At 37.4% G+C, this 22,426-nt stretch overlaps 2 protein-coding genes across 8 annotated transcripts in view; both read right to left on the minus strand.

Moving 5' to 3' along the window:
• Nucleotides 1-11,603: 11,603 nt before the first annotated feature.
• On the minus strand, nucleotides 11,604-19,379 carry endouc (endonuclease, polyU-specific C). Its single transcript, XM_056478606.1, has 8 exons — nucleotides 19,177-19,379; nucleotides 18,783-18,842; nucleotides 18,021-18,120; nucleotides 17,830-17,941; nucleotides 15,569-15,690; nucleotides 15,164-15,276; nucleotides 12,987-13,137; nucleotides 11,604-12,290 (listed from the first exon to the last, which is right to left on the minus strand). The coding sequence occupies exons 1-8, from the start codon at nucleotides 19,185-19,187 to the stop codon at nucleotides 12,030-12,032; spliced, it is 930 nt and encodes a 309-aa protein (XP_056334581.1). The 5' UTR covers nucleotides 19,188-19,379; the 3' UTR covers nucleotides 11,604-12,029.
• Nucleotides 19,380-21,432: 2,053 nt separating this feature from the next.
• ppfibp1b (PPFIA binding protein 1b) overlaps nucleotides 21,433-22,426 on the minus strand; it is a 71,548-nt gene continuing 70,554 nt past the window's right edge. For all 7 annotated transcript variants that reach the window (XM_056478088.1, XM_056478090.1, XM_056478089.1 and 4 more), the window contains one exon: nucleotides 21,433-22,420. In XM_056478088.1, the coding sequence (XP_056334063.1) occupies nucleotides 22,352-22,420 (69 nt within the window). In that variant the 3' untranslated portion in view covers nucleotides 21,433-22,351. The remainder of the gene's footprint in view (nucleotides 22,421-22,426) is intronic.

A 22,426-nucleotide genomic window follows, 5' to 3' on the forward strand; every position in this document is an offset into this window, starting at 1 on the left:
CACTGGAGAGCATTTGGTTTATTGCTGGAGATCAGCCAGCAAGTAGAGCTCTGTTAGTCTTGTTTTTGTCTTTTGCAGATTAGACTGGGGTATGTGGAGAAATGGGAATCACACCTCACCAATGACTGCAAACTGATGATTAGTTATTTCTTTACAAAAATCCGATTGACGGGTGAATCAATGGACGTCCTTCCAAGATACAAGAGTAGTGGTTGGTATAGATGGTTAATTAGGTCTTGTCTGTGTCAGGTTTTTCTTTTTCAGGGAAAGGAGAGAGAGAGCAGCAGCCGGTAGGGCTTTTTTGGGGCTGTCTTTGTCTTTTGCAGGTTGGATTGGAGCAAAAGAAGGAGACTCACACGGGGAACGGTGGAGGTATATTTGAAGACCTGGAGCTCAGGAAGCAGGTAGAACGGCTTGAACTGACTGAACATTGGAGTTAGTTTTTCGAAGAAATGTAATGAGAATAATTAAATACTTGACATCTTTTTCTTTGGCAGATTGGCATGGAGCATGTGGAGGAACAGGAAAACACAGGGATGGATGCATAGATGGATGTCCTTCCAATAGGAAGGGGGTGGTGGTGGGCATAGATTGTTAGACAGATGTCTCGTCTGTGGCTGTCAATTACATTGTAGGTAATGGAACCACAACAGGCAGAGAAGGGAGACTCACAAGCGGAATGGTGAATATTTATATGAAGAACACTGGAGAACATTTGGTTTATTGCTGGAGATCAGCCAGCAAGTAGAGCTCTGTTAGTCTTGTTTTTGTCTTTTGCAGATTAGACTGGGGCATGTGGAGAAATGGGAATCACACTTCACCAATGACTGCAAACTGATGGTCAGTTATTTCTTTACAAAAATTCGATTGACGGGTGAATCAATGGACGTCCTTCCAAGATACAAGAGTAGTGGTTGGTATAGATGTTTAAATAGGTCTTGTCTGTGTCAGGTTTTTTTTTTTCAGGGAAAGGAGAGAGAGAGCAGCAGCCGGTAGGGCTTTGTTGAGGCTGTCTTTGTCTTTTGCAGGTTGGATTGGACCAGAAGAAGGAGACTCACAAGGGGAATGGTGGAGATATATTTGAAGACCTGGAGCTCAGGAAGCAGGTAGAACGGCTTGAACTGACTGAACAATGGAGTTAGTTTTTCGAAGAAATGTAATGAGAATAATTAAATACTTGACATCTTTTTCTTTGGCAGATTGGCATGGAGCATGTGGAGGAACAGGGAAACACAGGGATGGGTGCATGGATGTATGTCCTTCCAAGAGGAAGGGGGTGGTGGTGGGCATAGATTGTTAGACAGATGTCTCGTCTGTTGCTGTCAATTACATTGTAGGAAATGGAACCACAACAGGCAGAGAAGGGAGACTCACAAGCGGAATGGTGAATATTTATATGAAGAACACTGGAGAACATTTGGTTTATTGCTGGAGATCAGCCAGCAAGTAGAGCTTTGTTAGTCTTGTTTTTGTCTTATGCAGATTAGAATGGGGCATGTGGAGAAATGGGAATCACACCTCACCAATGACTGCAAACTGATGATCAGTTATTTCTTTACAAAATCCGATTGACGGGTGAATGCAATGGACGTCCTTCCAAGATACAAGAGTGTCGGTTGGTATAGATGGTTAAGTATGCCTTGTCTGTGTCAGGTTTTTCTTTTTCAGGGAAAGGAGAGAGAGAGCAGCAGCCGGCAGGGCTTTTTTGGGGCTGTCTTTGTCTTTTGCAGGTTGGATTGGAGCAAAGAAGGAGACTCACAAGGGGAACGGTGGAGATATATTTGAAGACCTGGAGCTCAGGAAGCAGGTAGAATGGCTTGAACTGACTGAACAATGGAGTTAGTTTTTCGAAGAAATGTAATGAGAATAATTAAATACTTTACATCTTTTTCTTTGGCAGATTGGCATGAAGCATGTGGAGGAACAGGGAAACACAGGGATGGGTGCATGGATGTATGTCCTTCCAAGAGGAAGGGGGTGGTGGTGGGCATAGATTGTTAGACAGATGTCTCGTCTGTGGCAGTCAATTGTAGGTAATGGAACCACAACAGGCAGAGAAGGGAGACTCACAAGCAGAATGGTGAATATTTATCTGAAGAACACTGGAGAACATTTGGTTTATTGCTGGAGATCCACCAGCAAGTAGAACTCTGTTAGTCTTGTTTTTGTCTTTTGCAGATTAGACTGGGGCATGTGGAGAAATGGGAATCACACCTCACCAATGACTGCAAACTGATGGTCAGTTATTTTTTTTACAAAAATCTGATTGACGGATGAATCAATGGACGTCCTTCCAAGATACAAGAGTAGTGGCTGGTATAGATGGTTAATTAGGTCTTGTCTGTGTCAGGTTTTTCTTTTTCAGGGAATGGAGAGAGAGAGCAGCAGCTGGTAGGGCTTTGTTGGGGCTGTCTTTGTCTTTTGCAGGTTGGATTGGAGCAGAAGAAGGAGACTCACACGGGGAACGGTGGACATATATTTGAAGACCTGGAGCTCAGGAAGCAGGTAGAACGGCTTGAACTGACTGAACAATGGAGTTAGTTTTTCGAAGAAATGTAATGAGAATAATTAAATACTTTACATCTTTTTCTTTGGCAGACTGGCATGGAGCATGTGGAGGAACAGGGAAACACAGGGATTGTTGCATGGATGTATGTCCTTCCAAGAGGAAGGGGGTGGTGGTGGGCATAGATTGTTAGACAGATGTCTCGTCTGTGGCTGTCAATTACATTGTAGGTAATGGAACCACAACAGGCAGAGAAGGGAGACTCACGAGCAGAATGGTGAATATTTATCTGAAGAACACTGGAGAACATTTGGTTTATTGCTGGAGATCAGCCAGCAAGTAGAGCTCTGGTAGTCTTGTTTTTGTCTTTTGCAGATTAGACTGGGGCATGTGGAGAAATGGGAATCACACCTCACCAATGACTGCAAACTGATGGTCAATTATTTCTTTACAAAAATCTGATTGACGGATGAATCAATGGACGTCCTTCCAAGATACAAGAGTAGTGGTTGGTATAGATGCTTAATTAGGTCTTGTCTGTGTCAGGTTTTTCTTTTTCAGGGAAAGGAGAGAGAGAGCAGCAGCCAGCAGGGCTTTGTTGGGGCTGTCTTTGTCTTTTGCAGGTTGGATTGGAGCAGAAGAAGGAGACTCAAAAGGGGAACGGTGAATATATATTTGATAACCTGGAGCTCTGGAAGCAGGTAGAACTGCTTTAACAGATTGAATAATGGAGTTAGTTTCCAAAGAAATGTAATGAGATAATTAAAGACTTGACATCTTTTTCTTTGGCAGATTGGCATGGAGCATGTGGAGGAACAGGGAAACACAGGGATGGGTGCATGGATGTATGTCCTTCCAAGAGGAAGGGGGTGGTGGTGGGCATAGATTGTTAGACAGATGTCTCGTCTGTGGCTGTCAATTACATTGTAGGTAATGGAACCACAACAGGCAGAGAAGGGAGACTCACAAGCGGAATGGTGAATATTTATCTGAAGAACACTGGAGAACATTTGGTTTATTGCTGGAGATCAGCCAGCAAGTAGAGCTCTGTTAGTCTTGTTTTTGTCTTTTGCAGATTAGACTGGGGCATGTGGAGAAATGGGAATCACACTTCACCAATGACTGCAAACTGATGATCAGTTATTTCTTTACAAAAATCCGATTGAAGGGTGAATAAATGGACGTCCTTCCAAGATACAAGAGTAGTGGTTGGTATAGATGGTTAATTAGGTCTTGTCTGTGTCAGGTTTTTCTTTTTCAGGGAAAGGAGAGAGAGAGCAGGAGCCGGTAGGGCTTTGTTGGTTCAGTTTTTGTCTTTTGCAGGTTGGATTGGAGCAGAAGAAGGAGACTTACCAGGGGAACGGTGGACATATACTTGATAACCTGAAGCTCAGGAAGCAGGCAGAACTGCTTGAACAGATTAAACAATGGGGTTAGTTTCAAAAGAAATGTAATGAGATAATTAAAGACTTGGTATATTTTTCACTTTGGCAGATTGGCATGGAGCATGTGGAGAAACAGGGAAACACACGGATGGGTGCATGGTTGGATGTCCTTTCAATAGGAAGGGGGTGGTGGTGGGCATAGATTGTTAGACAGATGTCTCGTCTGTGGCTGTCAATTTCATTGTAGGTAATGGAACCACAACAGGCAGAGAAGGGAGACTCACAAGCAGAATGGTGAATATTTATCTGAAGAACACTGGAGAACATTTGGTTTATTGCTGGAGATCAGCCAGCAAGTAGAGCTCTGTTAGTCTTGTTTTTGTCTTTTGCAGATTAGACTGGGGCATGTAGAGAAATGGGAATCACACCTCACCAATGACTGCAAACTGATGGTCAGTTATTTCTTTACAAAAATCTGATTGACGGGTGCAGAGATGGACGTCCTTCCAAGATACAAGAGTGGTGGTTGGTATAGATGGTTAATTAGGCCTTGTCTGTGTCAGGCTTTTCTTTTTCAGGAAATGGAGAGAGAGAGCACAGCTGGCAGGGCTTTGTTGGGGCTGTCTTTGTCTTTTGCAGGTTGGATTGGAGCAGAAGAAGGAGACTCACACGGGGAACGGTGGAGATATATTTGAAGACCTGGAGCTCAGGAAGCAGGTAGAACTGCTTGAACAGATTAAACAATGGGGTTAGTTTCAAAAGAAATGTAATGAGATAATTAAAGACTTGGTATATTTTTCACTTTGGCAGATTGGCATGGAGCATGTGGAGGAACAGGGAAACACAGGGATGGGTGCATGGATGTATGTCCTTCCAAGCGGAAGGGGGTGGTGGTGGGCATAGATTGTTCGACAGATGTCTCGTCTGTGGCTGTCAATTACATTGTAGGTAATGGAACCACAACAGGCAGAGAAGGGAGACTCACAAGCAGAATGGTGAATATTTATCTAAAGAACACTGGAGAACATTTGGTTTATTGCTGGAGATCAGCCAGCAAGTAGAGCTCTGTTAGTCTTGTTTTTGTCTTTTGCAGATGAGACTGGGGCATGTGGAGAAATGGGAATCACACCTCACCAATGACTGCAAACTGATGGTCAATTATTTCTTTACAAAAATCTGATTGACGGATGAATCAATGGACGTCCTTCCAAGATACAAGAGTAGTGGTTGGTATAGATGCTTAATTAGGTCTTGTCTGTGTCAGGTTTTTCTTTTTCAGGAAATGGAGAGAGAGCAGCAGCCAGCAGGGCTTTGTTGGGGTTGTCTTTGTCTTTTGCAGGTTGGATTGGAGCAGAAGAAGGAGACTCAAAAGGGGAACGGTGAATATTGATTTGATAACCTGGAGCTCAGGAAGCAGGTAGAACTGCTTGAACAGATTGAACAATGGAGTTAGTTTCCAAAGAAATGTAATGAGATAATTAAAGAGCCCATATTATACATTAAATAGGGTCATATTTAGGTTGTCAGGGTCTCCAACAACAGGCTAATATGCATGCAAGGTCAAAAAACACTTTCATGGTCTTATAATCTGCATTTATTTTTACCTAATTATCCCAGCGACTCCCATATGATTCGTTCAGTGATTCATTTGTACCCAAACCCGTCCTCAGCGCGAAGCTAATCTGCGCTGATTGGACCGATGACAGCCTGCTGCGATTGGTCAAAACTGACAGCCTTCAGCGCGAGACAGAGTGAAATGCCCAGCAGCTAATCAACAATATAAAAGTAGTCACAGTGCATACACGCTTTATAGTGTAAGGTGTGGATTTTGGCTGCCAGTGGGAGAATGTAAATACAGACGATGGACTTAAAAAAAAACAGACGACAAAGTATTTTATTGAGCAAAAACTCCAAGAACTGGCGAGGAGCCCGTCACAGTCTACCTGCTCTTTTCACACAGACACACACACATACACATACACACACAAACACCTCCTCCTCCTCCTTAGAAGACACAACACCAATAGAGAGGGAGATGTCCGCGACACCTCCCTCACCACTCGCATCCTCAGTTATATCTGCGACACCGTCCTCTCTTTGCTAACGGGTCACTTTCGTTTTCATTTTTGGGTTGAGGGCTGCGTGATCGTCCTTAACCTAGAGCGGCAGTTCAGCTTGCTGAACCGGCCCTGCGCAACACACACACACATTACCCTCACCGTTCGCCTAGACTAGAGCGCCAGTTCAGCTTGCTGGGTGCAATTTAGACACCTCCCTTGAACCTGAGCTGAAATATTTTGAAACTTGACCGTTGCATGTGTGTAGGAATAGCTGACGATCCGTGAACAAAGCGGCACGCGTCGCGTTTTCAATGTGGCTTTACACGCGATATGAGGGAAAAAAAAAAAAAAGAGTTAACCTGATACAGTACATCCGGTTACAAGTAACAAAACACAACTAAATACATCATTTGCAAGCTAGAGTAAACGAGGCAACAATTTTAATCGCACGTACTTACACTTGTGAAATGGGGATAGAAACTGATCCATGATGCACTGATCCATGCTCTGACAGTCTTTACTGATTCTTCCTTTTACAAACCGATGAAGTCTTCTTTTTAAGCCTGTAGTTTCCAGAAGCACTCAAACTGCTCAAGGCTGGGCTATATTGCTGAGGTTTCATCTTTGATTAGACTGTCAATAATATCCATCTGCACAGCATGACTTCATTCGACCGGTGTCTGTGTGTGTGGGGCTTTTTTTCTGTATTAGTGGGCGGGGGCCACAGGTTTCAAATGTCCCGGGTTTGCGTGCGCAACTACTTGTGTTTCGTAGCCGGGTCATCACGAAACACCTAATGACTTGTTATCAAGACGACTCGTTTGAAGCTCTGAGTTGACTCCTTTATAGATGAATCAATAGTTTTAAACACTGTACACTTACAGATTTAAGCCTTAGCTGGATATTTCACTTCACTTAGAGCTGTGTTACACACTACATGGAAGGGCATTTTCAAAAACCCATAATATGGGCTCTTTAAAGACTTGGTATCTTTTTCTCTTTGGCAGATTGGCATGGAGCATGTGGAGAAACGGAAACACACGGATGGATGCATGGATGGATGTCCTTCCAAGAGGAAGGGGGTGGTGGTGGGCATAGATTGTTAGATAGATGTCTCGTCTGTGGCTGTCAATTACATTGTAGGTAATGGAAGCACAACAGGCAGAGAAGGGAGACTCACAAGCAGAATGGTGAATATTTATCTGAAGAACACTGGAGAACATTTGGTTTATTGCTGGAGATCAGCCAGCAAGTAGAGCTTTGTTTGTCTTGTTTTTGTCTTTTGCAGATTAGACTGGGGCATGTGGAGAAATGGGAATCACACCTAATAAATGTCTGGAAATTGATGGTCAGGAATTTCTTTTGACAAAATCAGATTGATGGGTGCATGGATGGACGTCCTTCCAAAATACAAGAGTGGCGGTTGGTATAGATGGTTAATTATGCCTTGTCTGTGTCAGGTTTTTCTTTTTTAGGTAATGGAGAGAGACCAGGCAAAAGAGGAGCCGGTAGGGCTTTGTTGGTGCAGTTTTTGTCTTTTGCAGGTTGGATTGGAGCAGAAGAAGGAGACTCACACGGGTAACGGTGGTCATATACTTTATAACCTGAAGCTCAGGAAGCAGGTAGAAATGCTTGAACAGATTGAACAATGGAGTTAGTTTCAAAAGAAATGTAATGAGATAATTAAAGGCTTGGCATATTTTTCACTTTGGCAGATTGGCATGGAGCATGTAAAGAAACAGGGAAACACACGGACGGATGGATGTCCTTCCAAGAGAAAAGGGGTGGTGGTGGGAGAGACTCACAAGCAGAATGGTGAATATTTATCTGAAGAACACTGGAGAACATTTGGTTTATTGCTGGAGATCAGCCAGCAAGTAGAGCTCTGTTAGTCTTGTTTTGTCTTATGCAGATTATATTGGGGTATGTGGAGAAATGGTAATCACACCTCAGCAATGACTGGAAACTGATGGTCTGGTCAGGTATTTCCTGAATGGATCAGTGGATGATTGAATGGAAAAATAGATGTCCTTCCAAGAGGAAGGGGGTGGTGGTGGGCATAGATTGTTAAATAGATGTTTTGTTTGTGGCTGTTATTCACATTGTAGGTAATGGAACCACAACAGGCAGAAGAGGGAGACTCAAAGGAGCATCGGTGGAGATTTATGTAACAATTGCTGGAGAACAGCTTGTGCATTACTGGAGCTCAGCCAGCAGGTAGGGCTCGATTCGTGCTGTCTTCGTCTTTTGCAGATTGGAGTGCAGCAGAAGAAGTAGACTCACAAGGGAACAGTGGATATTTATCTGAAGAACGCTTTGTTTTTTGCTGGAGATCAGCAAGTAGAGCTCTGTTAGTCTTGTTTTTGTCTTTTGGGAATCACACCTCAGCAATGGGAATCGCACCTCAGCAATGCCTGCAAACTGATGGTGTGGTTAGGTATTTCCTGAATGGATGAGTGGATGGATGAATGAATGGAAAACAGATGTCCTTCCAAGAGGAAGGGGGTGGTGGTGGGCTTAGATAGTTAGCTTGATGTCTTGTCTGCGGCAGGTGTTTCTTTTTCAAGTAATGGACACAACTGGCTCAAAAGAGCATTGGTGGAGATTTATCTGAAGGACACTAGAGAACAGCTTGTGCGTTTCTGCAGTTCAGCAAGCATGTAGAGCTGTTGGTCATGTCTTTGTCTTTTACAGACTGGAGTGGAGTCAAATAGGAATCACACACCTCAGCACTGACTGGATAGTTAGAGGTTAGGTATTTCCTAAATGGATGGATGAATGAATGAAAAATAGATGTCCTTCCAAAAGGAAGGGGTGGAGGTGGGCATAGATTGTTAGATGTCTTCTCTGTGGCTGTTATATAAACTATACACTGTTAACGCTTTGCTGTAGATTAAAAAATAAGTGTAATAAATGCAGTAAAAAATAGCCAGTGTTTTGCTGTAATAAACATAAACAGTATTTTACTGTAGAACGAGTAGAATTTGTATGAAATTGTGTAGTGCAAAGAATAAATTACAGTAATTTACTTTAACTATTACAGGTAGTAATTGATAATAAATGGTAAATTACTGTTCAACAGTTACTGTCCTATGTACTCTGATGCTTTATGTGGCTATATATAGAGTTGCATTTATCCTACGACAGAAAACAATGGTTTAGGCTGTCTGTCCTATTCTAAGCACAAATGTATTGCCCCTTTAAGGGAGCCAGGTGTTTACTTCTGAGTGTGCTCCATTCTCTGTCTATGAGTTCAGATACAGAGTCTGATATGTTTAAAGCCTTATATAAGAATCTACAATGAGTGTGTAAATGAGTAAATGTGTTAAAATACTTTTGAGGGTTTCTAAAATAATGTCTGTGTATTGCACAAAATTGTTATCTTGAACTGTGTACTTGAAAGCTATGTTGTTAGCTAGTTAGCATCACCTCACAACTTATTACATTACTTTCCATTTAAGTATATGTATCAATTAGACAACATCTTTATTGGTTTTGCTATTATGTACATAGTGTAACGTAGTCTAGTGTAATGTGTCTTCCTGGCAACTAAGCAGTTTTTATACACATCAAAATAATTCAATTCCAAGCTCCTCAGGTAGGTCACTTTTATAGTAAATATAAAAAAAGATATTTGGATCCTTGGTGTTGCTGACTTTGTTTTTGTTTTTGCAATTATATTAAGATTGATGTGTGTGCTTTTTTTTTTTTGACAAACATGTTTCTAACCATATAGAGTATGTATATGTTCTTTTGATATGCTTCATATATACATTGTAATTGGGATAATGAGATAATAACACACTTGGCCATGGAACAGCTTGGAAGCCAATTTTCCAATTACTTTTGGTCCCTTAACAAGTGGGAGGCACAAATGCAAACTGTTGCAATTCTTACACCGTTCACCTGATTTGAATGTAAATACCCTCAAATTAAAGCTGACAGTCTGCAATTAAAGCACATCTTGTTCGTTTAATTTCAAATCCATTGTGCTGGTGTGTAGAGCCAAAAATGTTACAATTATGTAGATGTCCCAATATTTATGTATGTATATATATATATAGGCTTGGGCGGTATCCAAATTTTGAGACCATTAAACCTCCTTCCTATTTTACCTCTGTATACGGTATTACTGTGTATAATAAAAAAAATTATGATGTAAGGCGCAGACAGCGTCACCAAACTGTTGGCTAGTGCCTAAACCATTCAGAAACTAAATACTGTATATGCGACCTTAGGCTCGCGGTCACCTGTTTGTCTTGTTCGTATAAGAAATCTGCACGGGACGCTTTCTCTCATTCACACACACACATAGACGGCACCAAGAGACGCACAGCATCCTCTGTACTTGACGATTGGTCTCACGCATCCATCATGTTTGTAGTTTGTTTAAACTTTTCACCCGCGTTTGTAGTTCTAAATTGAATTCACGTCCTACACTCAATGTATTGTGGGCAATATCAGCGTTTAGAGTATGGACGCTTCTACACTTCGAGTTTTTACCGGAAATAGTAAACCATACGGGAACCTTTGGCATACTCTTCTCAAATTACTACGATTTAGGACGTACTTATTCTACTTTCAAATACTATTTAGGATGGATAGTATGCGAACTGGGACTCAGCAGTCACTTGGTGCGCGACTTGCCATCTTACCTTACCTCTCTCTCTCTTTCCTCCACATTGTCCCGTGATGACAATCACACATACGCATTTTTAGGCATTAAATAAATAGTATTTAATACTTGTCTCCTATTTAAGTGCATTGTTTTTTATGACGGTATATTGAAACTGACACGTTGCTATTTTTAGATCCCATGGTATATCGTATTACCGCCCAAGCCTATTATATATATATGTGTGTGTGTGTGCATAAAATAATCTTTGTATTTTCACATACATTCCTTTTAGCCAATGATGTATGAAATGGTGTATTAGTATTATTCATACTTGAATTATAGTTATGATTATACATAGCACACACATACTTTTTCATATTCTCTGATTCTAAAAAAAAGAAGCACTTTATTAGATACACATTAGTACCAGTTTGGACCCCTTTTACCTTCAGAACTGCCTTAATCCTTCCATTTATATATATATATATATGTCCATATTGACATGATAGCATCATGCAGTTGCTGTAGATTTGTTGGCTGTACATCCATGATGTGAATCTCCCGTTCCACCACATCCCAAAGGTGCTCTATTGGATTGAGATATAGTGACTGTGGAGGCCATTTGAGTACAGTGTACTCCTTGTCATGTTCAAGAAACTAGTCTGAGATGATTCGCTTTTAATGCTCACTGGATATTTTTTCTTTCTCAGACCATTCTCTGTAAACCCTAGAGATGGTTGTGTGTGGAAATCCCAGTAGATCAGCAGTTTTTAAAATACTCAGACCAGCCCGTCTGGCACCAACAACCATGCCACATTCAAAGTCACTTAAATCACCTTTATTCCCCATTCTGATGCTCGGTTTGAACTGCAGCAAATCATCTTGACCATGTGTACATGCCTAGTTGCTGCCATGTGATTGGCTGATTAGAAATTTGCGTTAACAAGCAGTTGGACAGCTGTACCTAATAAAGTGGCCGGTGAGTGTATTATATATGTATATGTATGCATATGTAGCCGAGAGTAAGCAAGAGAGAGAGTTTTATTGATTTATTGATTCTGTAAAAAATAAAAGTATGTAAATGGTTATTTTTTTTTTAATGTGCTTTTTTCCACAGTTATACATAAAACAACAGTCAGAATCAAAATACGTAAATACATATACAAAAATTACCATATCAAAGTCAATTCTGATAAAACGCAATAAGCATGCTAGTATTTAAAACTTACTGTTTGTAACTAAAAGCATCCTGAAGTTTACCAAAATTAGCTAAATGTATCTCACAAAGTGAACAAGCATCTAAAATGAAGACATCTGCAATACAAAACAAATGTTCAACGTTCTCAATTATAAGTCGCTCTGGACTAAAGTGTCAGCTAATTGACTAAATGTAAATGTCTATGTATTTAAAACTAAGATATGCCTCTAGAACTATTTTGAACAGCTACTATATGTGTGGTCTACATGTGTCTGTTGTTGCTGCTCAGCAGTTTAGGGTAGGCCGTCCCGATACAGCGACCATGTCTGTGCACCACCATCTCTAGCTGGTACTCATCCAGATTGACCACGGCGGTGGTGGTCTTCTCAGTGGACGTCAGGAACAGGATGGTAAACACGGCCATTTCAAACTCAGGGCTCACACCCACAAATGCACTCGCCACTGGCTTAACCAAACCGTGCCAGCTGAACTGCACATTCAACACATGGTCATCTGCATCAGGCTGCATGGAGGAAATAAACAAAACAAGAACAGATTCAGCAAAGCCTGTACACAGAGCAATAAAGTTATCACAGAGAGGACGCTTTTATCAATCCAAGTAAAGGCCCAGATTACTCCATTTTTTTTTTTTTTTTTTTTGTTCAGGGTAAAAGGAACTTGGAAAGTGGGTATACTGTACTTTTAATGAACATCACATTGCACTGATAATTATTTTTGACCAATAGTTCTTTATATTTGACAGCTAATTTCTAATGTGTAGATAAATAAATGCAAATCTTGATTCTATTTCTTTCTGTACCGCATTACAAAAATAATGGATTAAAAATGCAGACCACAAGGAAACTGCAAGTAAACAGATCTTATGTTTTAAACCATTTACAAATGTGGAAGTTTTCACATCACGTAAAAGGCATTCAAACGCTCATGGTCCACTAAAGTGTACCAAATGGGTGAAAACATCTTTAATTTATTACGTGATGGTGTATTTTCTTATTAGGCCAATTACCTCGACATTAAAAATAAGTAAATATCAGCTAATACTGATACATCTGTCAATATATTGTGTATCATTGCCTGATTTTGTTCAAAATAACATTAAACTTTTCACATTTTCTTTGAGTATATTTTGGAGCCTTTAAAAAAGAGGCAAAAACAATGTCTATATTTCACTTTTTGATTTAAAAAATAACAGTAGTACCACATCATTGGCTCTGGCTTTGTAGCCCTTGTAATCAAGGAGATTCTGTTTCTCCTGCAGGTAAAACTGGACCCAGTTGTGAAGACCCATGATTTCTCTGCCAAACTTTGTTTCGCCAACAAACACATGCTCGAATCCACTGGAGTCCTCCCTGGTTTGAGGAAAGGGATGACATTTATAATTAGAGCAGAAAACATACACAAGATTTCCCACATTGTGTTGTTGGTGTTGATTGCACAAAGAAGGAAAATATTGATATAACTGTAGCACAGTATCACAGTCCTTTGCAATATTACATAACATCAATATTGTAGCAATTATATCAATATTACATCAAAAGTATTGCATCAAAAGTCACCAAAGTATTGCTGAATATAAAATATGGTTGAATATAAAATTATTACTTTTTCTTTCAATTTTGAATGTATATCTTGTAAATCTGAGTTTATATCTCGCAATTCTGATATTTTTTTCTCACAGTCGCAAGATAGAAACAAATATGACCTTTCTTGCAGTTTAGAATTTACATTTTATAATTCTGAGTTTATGACTTGCAATTCAGATGTTTTTTGTTCACGGTTGCAAGATAAAAACTCAAACATATGATGTCTCTTGCAATTCAGAATTTACATTTTATAATTCTGAGTTTATGACTTGCAATTCAGATGTTTTTTGTTCACAGTTGCAAGATAAAAACTCAAACATATGATGTCTCTTGCAATTCAGAATTTACATTTTATAATTCTGAGTTTATATTTTGCAATTCAGATTTTTTTCACAGTTGCTAAATAAACTCAAAAATATGACTTTCCTGAAATGAAATTTTGAATGTATATCTTGCAATTAGGTTTATATATAATTCTAAATTTACCTCCATATCTAATAATTCCAGCTTTTTTCTTATGATTGCAAAATAAAGTTAGAATTCGGAGTTCGTCTTGCATTTTTTAGCTTCTATCTTTGTATTCTCAGATTACATCTTGCAATTCTGGACAAAAAACTATCATAACATACACCTGTCCTACCATACACCTGGCGCAATAAGGCACAAGACGTGTTTGGCACGATTTACTGCTATTTTCAGACCAGCACAACAGCAATTTTCATGTTTTACACGACGTTGTTTAAATAGTAAATCCATTTACGCCACTCTGTGGACTCATGGGTGTGCTGGTCTAAAAAGAGGTGTGTTAAGGCGCATCGTTGACATGTTGCTATTTTAAAGAACTGAGATAGACTGCGCCGTTGACCATCTAAAAGCTGCTCAAAAGCGCAGCACAAACGCTTACACATTGCTTAATACAGACATGACACGAATATCTTTACATATGAAAAAAATAAAGAATTAAAACTATCTCTATGTCTCTTCTTGGGTGGTCTTTTTCAGTTTATTCATGACAATTTGCATTAGTATAATGTTATTAATATTAGCAGTATTACTTATTATATGCATATTTATATTTGTTTTAATAAAGTTTAGATTTGTCCATCTGTCGGGTTTTGGAGACGGATGCATCACCATATGGGGCATAAGAATAGGACGTATGTTGGATATAACTCAGTTTTTTCACTACACTATTATTGTTCATTTATTCGTTTATTTATTCGAACTGAATTTAGAAATAGTTTTAAAACAAATCTTTGCGATTAACATTCTAAATTAAATATGTAGGCTAATGGATGTCTTTAATGGAGTGCGTACAACAGCGTTTCCTTATCCACGAAAGTAAAGGAGAAAAGATTAAAGTAAAGAGGCCGAATGGAGGAGGCTCGATCTTTATCCTAGCGCTACAGATGGTCTGTTTAACTGTTTTCTCACTAGTGAAGCGTTCAGTTTTTCCACTTGCAAAGTCCACTATGTAAATAGCAAATGTGCGATGGCGCAACACCAGTGACTCCTAAAGGGAATTGGATATGAGACTCTGATTGGTTTACACCCATAAATCATATGAGAAGAGAATAAGCACAACCCTGTTAGACCATGCTCCATGAGAAAAACCATATTTTTTTTCATTCTTAAGATAGCAAAAGTGGATTCGGACATGCCCTGTCTGAATTGCAATCTCGTAACTCAATGCAATCATAAGCTTAATTAAAACTGCAAGATATAAATTAGCAATTTGGAAAATGTAACTTTATTTTTTATAGAGAAAATAAGTTTTTATAAAGTCACTTACCCTCCATTTCTCTCTCTATGATACAGGCGGAACCACATGTAGTACAGCTGACTCTTAAACTGTTTCAGATCCGAGCGGGATTTTCCCTTTCCAATCAGGTACTGGTGGGCTCGCTGAGGGAATAAAAACATGATTTAACATGGGACTGAACCCACTGAACTCGTGACCCCATAATCATCATCATACGCCCTTCCACATTCCTCTCTCCTTTTTATAATATGCAGCTTCCAAGAACAGGGTGTGGAAGGGAACAACCACAATATTTTGGTTAGCAAAGGAAAAAAAGGTGAATCTTTGATTTACAATAAAACTTTGACACCTTTTTTTTTTATTCCCTTCAAATGCAAGATTCTGTTATGGTAAAGGAAATAGTTTGATTTATATGAGGTGGAATTCCTACTATACCTTCATGACTGCTGTTTCTAAGATAGCATCCAGAAAGGAGTTATTTTCGGTCACTTCTTCAGCCGTCACTCTCTCTGCCACACCAGTGGACCTCTCATAGTTGTCCAAAAGCTTCATAAAACCTGTTGTTTTGAATCACCATTTACCAGCATCAGGGAGAAAAAGAATTTAAAAAAAAGAGGAATCACATGTCTGGAAATTTTGGTGTGTAAATTTCACATTCACAATTCTATTTTTGAATATAACACAACCAGTTTATTCTGAACTTAAAATATATCAAATGAGCAGTCTAAATCAGTGTTTCTCAACCACCAACACTGCATGTATCGGACGTCTCCTTTGTCTGTCACACCCATTAAAGGTCTTTCAGTCTCTGCTAATGAGCTGATGATCTGAATTATCTGTGTTTGATGAAGGAGACATGGAAAATGTGCAGAGCTGGTGGTCCTCCAGGAACGTGGTTGAGAAACGCTGTTCTAAATTGTTTTATATTAAGATGTTAGATTAATCAGTGTATATACAGGAATCAGTGAGTGAACTTCAATACCCTTTAAGACCTTTTTTTAAGACTCGTTCTATACATTTTAAGACCTTATAACCACTTCAGGTTTTAACCGGTAACAACATTTTAACTTGCAGTATATTTACTAAATACTGATTGTAAGACACTAATCTTAAACTAAAACATCATTTATATGCTAAATAGAAATGCTAATCCAGCACGAGCAGAAATAACCGTGTTGCCTTGGTTACTAAAGTAAACAAAACAGCTTGATGTCAAATCTAGCCGGATTTGATCAATTTCATAAACTATCCCAACAGATTAAATTCAGGCAAGCTTTAGCATACAACAATACATTGCATAATCAAAAATGATACAAAATTTAAACAGTCAAATGATGGTGGCCGAGAGAGCTTAACATCTTGCTATTTAAGAAAACCCTTGAAAAAAACTAAAAAACAGCAGAAAAACTAAGAAAAGATCTTGACTGCACACGTGCTGCAAATTCTCACAATGCAAACACATTTTTAAGAAACGCACTGCATTATTACACCATGCAAACAAATTAATAAAACGTGCTGCATTTTTTTTACACCACAAACAATTTATGAAAATGTGCTGCATTTTCTCATAACACTTTCAAATAGCATGGAACACAACGGAAATGTTTCAAGGGAACCCTAAAACGTGATGGACCCCTCTATTTGAGTTATGGTTATTTAGGTTAATAAAATTCTAAAGACAGGAATCGGTACATTAAAATAAACAAACAAAAAGCTCACCTTTCAAAGATAACCTACAAATTCACCAAGCACATCGGCATCCGTCATGTTTTAGGGTCCCCTTGAAACAAAGTGTTGCACGTTTTTGTAAATTATTTGCATTGTGAGAAAATGCAGCACGTTTTATTAATTTGTTTGCATTATGGGAAATGCAGCCCGTTTTTTTAAAAGCACGTATGTTGTCAAATGGATGAAGATCTTTGTTTAATTTGCAGCACTTAAAGCTCTCTCTGCCACTGTATAAAATTGGATTTAAGGCTTTTTAATACTTTTTAAAGGCCTTACATTTCTCTAAATTGACTTATCAACTTTTAATACTTTCTGAGACCCTACGGACATCCTGTTAATATATACTATTATTATATTTAAATCTATTTTATATTTAGATTTATTATACTGGCTGCTAACAAATGGGTAAAGCTCACTGTGATGCTTAAAAATAGTGATTTAATATGTCATCACATAACTCTTGTTTTCAAGACTTTCGGTTTATAATCTATAAAAGATATGTAGGCTAAACCTACCTTTGGTAGAAATATTAACAATGCATGCAACTAGCATTGTATGCCAAAATATTTGTCAGAATATTTATAATTTAATGCCATCTTGCTCTCTGTTTTGGTACGTTAATAAATTCAGTCTTGAATTTTACTATTCTGTTCAATCCTAAATATGTGATTAAATTGACAGGTATTGCTGTTTCAAATCAACATTCAGATATTTGGTAATGTTGCACCAGGCAACAATAATACAAGTGGTTAATTTCATAAATCAAGAGAAGAGACTGAAATCACTGTACTAATACTTCCAGCTGTCGACTGCGTGCCTAAACACAACTGCATTTCTTGGTGTGTCTCCTTTAAATCATCTTTGAGCACAGATCTCTGTACAAGCTGTTGTGCAAACTGACAGAATGAATAAATGTGGTTAGAAGCCTCTTAGGTGTTGCATCAGGAAATATAAAGTAAAGAACATACGTGCATAAGTGGTAATCGAGCTCAGTTTGGCCTCATCGACATTAACAAACAGTGGTGATGAGGCATGGTCTACCACATTTGTGCTTCCCTGTGGTATGTAACCAGCCTTGCCCTGAAAGAAATGCAAGATGCTTTACTGTCATGATCTGTCACCATATGTACTATTTATGGGGTAAAAAAAATACTGAAACCTGTAGTGAGATGTTGTAATTAGTCAGAGGCTCCATGCGATTAACATCCAGCTTCCAGAGCTCATTAAAAATATTCGAAAGCTCCTGGTTCACAGTTTGACTGAGAATGTGAGGGGAAAAGTTAATTGTATGAAATGTTGTTGTATAAATTGTACATAAGAAGCTTTCACATACATACATACATATATATATATATATATATATATATATATATATATATATATATATATATATATATATAGACACACAGTTGAAGTCAGAATTATTAGCCCCCCTTTGATTTTTTTTTCTTTTTTAAATATATTCAGCTATATTTTTTTTCGATAGTCTACAGAACAAACCATCGTTATACAATAACTTGCCTAATTACCCTAACCTGCCTAGTTAACCTAATCAACCTAGTTAAACCTTTAAATGTCACTTAAAGCTGTATAGAAGTGTCTTGAAAAATAGATAGTAAAATATTATTTACTGTCATCATGGCAAAGATCAAATAAATCAGTTATTAGAAATGAGTTATTAAAAGCTATTATGTTTAGAAAAGTGTTGAAAAAAATCTACTCTCCGTTAAACAGAAATTAGGGAAAAAATAAACAGGGGGGCTAATAATTCTGACTTCAACTGTATATATGTGTGTGTGTGTGTGTGTGTGTGAGTGTATATATATATATATATATATATATATATATATATATATATATATATATATATATATATATATATATATATATATATATATATGGGTATAAATGCTAAATTTACCTTGATGCATCAGTGAGAGTAAACAGTGACAACAGCAGAGCGATCCATCCAAAATCACATCTGAAACAAGTAAACACACGCACACACACACACACATTAGAATGAATACACATTATGTCATAATAATTATATAAAGATGTAATTTAAGCTGACAAAAGTTAACTTTAATTAAACGATTCAGAGAAATGCTGTAGTTTGCATAGAGAATATACAAAATAACTTAAGTAATTAACACGAATTTAGGAGGTTACAAAAGCAAGACATAAAACTTCACCACGTCAAGCTTAATGACCTTTGGTAAAAAAAAAAAAAAAAAAAAAAAAGAATTATTCTGCTTTTAAAACATAAAACAAGTCAAAAGATTTCGTTAAAGAAAAAACACATTTCCACATACCCCCTGGCCATGGTGGTTGGTATAATGCGCGTGCACAGATGAACGCGAAGTATTTGTGTAGTTTTTCCTCTTTTGTCGAAGGTCTTACACTAAAGCTCACACAGCGAAGTGGCCCCTGGTAAAGCTCTCATGCCTGAATACACCCAAATACATTCACCGAGTCAATCCATCTCTGCCACAGAAATAGAAAACACTGAGCGATAGACAGGAAAAGTACTTCACAGTAGAGCTTTGCTGGGCGGGATTTAGTGGAAGACGAGGAAGAGACTTTAACAAAGGAATTTTTTAACAGGTTTTTTATTATCGGATATAAATTATAGAGAACGATTCTAAAGCAGCTCACAGCGTTAATAAGGTATTGGTTTTGTTTTCCTGGTTATCCTTCTAGAGCTTTAGTTTTTAGAAAGTTAGCGCTTTCAAGCACGTTATCTCACAACAAACATGAAGCGTTCTTCTAACGTTATATTTTAAAAAGACAAAACTAATGTGAAGATTGCGTCATTTTTATGCTTTATTTATTTTATTGCAATCATAAAACAACTTTAAACAACCTAAAATAACTTGTAAAGAACGTAAAACAAGTCAATAAACTATTTATGCTAAAATAGTGTTAAAACATGTAACAACTTTTAAACATTAAAATAATACTCTCTCAAGGACATGTTAGTTACACTTTAATATCTAGATTAATTTCTCTGCAACCAGTCATAGTAATATACCCCACATGGAAAAAAGTAGTACTTCATAGTAAATTCTGTTTTTGAACCATACTAAAGTACTTGCATTAATTTGCTGTGCTTCTGTAGTTGCTGCAGTAGTACAATAAATATAGCAATATTTATGTTTATCAACATTTTTAACAAATTAACATTTTTAACAAATCTTTTACTACAATACACCAATTTGGTGTAGTAAAAACTAAGAAACACTACAGTATATATTACAAATCAATTAGTTCACGACAGATACAGTATGCTGTAGCATTGCTGTTATAAATAAGCAATTCCAGCGTTATGCATGTGACATTTGCAGTAGAGATTTGCAACATAAATTCACACAGAAAGAATATGCTACATTATATTGAATCATCCGTTTATAAATTATGGAATCAGAAAAATATCAATCTGTAAAAAGTTTTAATATTTTAATTGAAGGTAATAAACATGACTTATGGATGTGACCATAAAAGTCTGCAAGTTTACAGCATACAACATACTTTGTAGAAATTGTGTGAATTCAACTGCACAACCCAAAAGAAACAAAGCTAATCAAAGGATACAAAGAGTTGGCTCTCTATAGAACAAAAATCATTGATTTGATTTTATTTGACATTTTTGCATTTATGAGGGAAAAGTATGGTTATGGATGTGACACCTCTGCGTTATGGATGTGACAGATGTGAAATTGCCTCTTATGTTACTTTGGTAAATAAAATAAAATAGTTTGAAAACATTGACAGAGATATTTCAGAGTATTTTTACAGTGCTGTAAAATACAAGCCTACTAAGAGTTTCGTTATTTTGGTGAAAACTTAATTTTGTTCATGGCAAGGTTGACATTTGCATGGAATTGCTCAAATTATGTTTACAGTATAACAGACTTTTAATTTAATATGGTTAAAAAATACTATGGTATTTACTATAAATCACCATAAATTATTCTCCCTGAGGTATCAGGTAAGAACTTGATAATTTTACCAAAGGCTACATGCTAATATTCTCATCTTTATATCCAAACTATTAATCTTCATTTAAGTGCATAAATTACAAGTTAGTGGGTAATTTCTATGCTCACATGCGCCCCCTACAGGAAGCCAAGAGGAGTCAGTCATGAAAATAAAACTAGGATTTAATCAATTGATCAGTTTATTTCTAAGAACTGAAAGCATAAACTGCATATAAAACACAATCAATATATAAATAATGATTTATAACAAAAAATGAAAAATAAAAAGAGAAATTCCGCAAACTGTCCAACAGATGGTGTCGTTTAACAAATTATGGACTGCTGCTTTTTTCTAATTTTGTAAATAAACTTCAATATAAAATACCCTCTAAATATACAGTTTGAGATGTTATCATTTCTTTTGAATGAAAATAATGGACACATTATGTAAACTATCGCACAACAGCTTTTATTTTGTATTTGTATTTTATATTATTACTAGTAATATAATATTTCTGCTCAGCACTTGCTTTAATATATTGCACTAATTGTTGAACTAAGTGACATACAAATGCAACAAATAAAGCCAGCATGTTTTCAATCTTTTATTCACCTTTAAAAAAAAAACGAGTAAACATCAACAAAGTACAAACATGTAACTCTGAAATGGTTATGAGTGGCACTATATATTTGTTTTAAATATAAATCCCAGCTGCTTACAATGGTGTGCTCATGCCAGTATTGCATTAAATATTCATGCTACATGATAGCATTTTCATAAACGAGAACATTGCTATCCCTTAAGCACTGCAGCAGTGGAAAAATAAATCCGAATAAACGCTCATTAAAGTATAAACATTTTATCCAAATGAGCCTTAAATAACATGCAAACCTTCACAAACAAGATGTCAAATATATTGTACAGAATATTGCATGCAAATGCTTTAAGCATATGCATTATTTCTGCATATACTGGCTTATGAAAAGAAAATGTACAAGTCCAAAACATCTAAACTTTTAACATCACATGTTTAAGAACGCACCTGGATGCCACATATTAAAGGTTAAGGCTAGTATCAATATTAGCAGTGTACAACTTTAACTTATCCATCATTTTATAAAATATATCTTTGATTTTGACTGAAAGTGTCATTGTGCTCTTCTGCCACCATAACAATGGGCACAAACACCGATATATGTAACAACCCGTCACAGATTTATCCAGGAAGATGATTTAAAAAATGACCTGCAAACTACAGTAGGACTGCTTTTCATTTTAGGAAGAAAAAAAACTTAGCATAAAATAAACAGGACCACTAACAATCTGGTAAAAAACAGGGCAGACATTCTTCAAACTCTCTTCTTATTACAATGTTCTTAGAAGGCAAATTGTAACGTGATAAATACTTTGAAACGGTGTTTCGTGGAGCTGACGTGTATATTTGGCATTCATATGGAGGTGTTGGCACAGTCAGTTGGCATTAAAGCAGCGAGAGTCAGTGTTCCCTCCTCACACGTTGGAGTCGTCATCCTTCACGCTGGCATTGGGGAAGAAGAACTCGTCCTCCTTCAGCATACTCTGAAC

This window comes from Danio aesculapii, chromosome 18 (assembly GCF_903798145.1).
Source record: "Danio aesculapii chromosome 18, fDanAes4.1, whole genome shotgun sequence".
In the NCBI taxonomy this organism is placed as follows: Eukaryota; Metazoa; Chordata; class Actinopteri; order Cypriniformes; family Danionidae; genus Danio; species Danio aesculapii.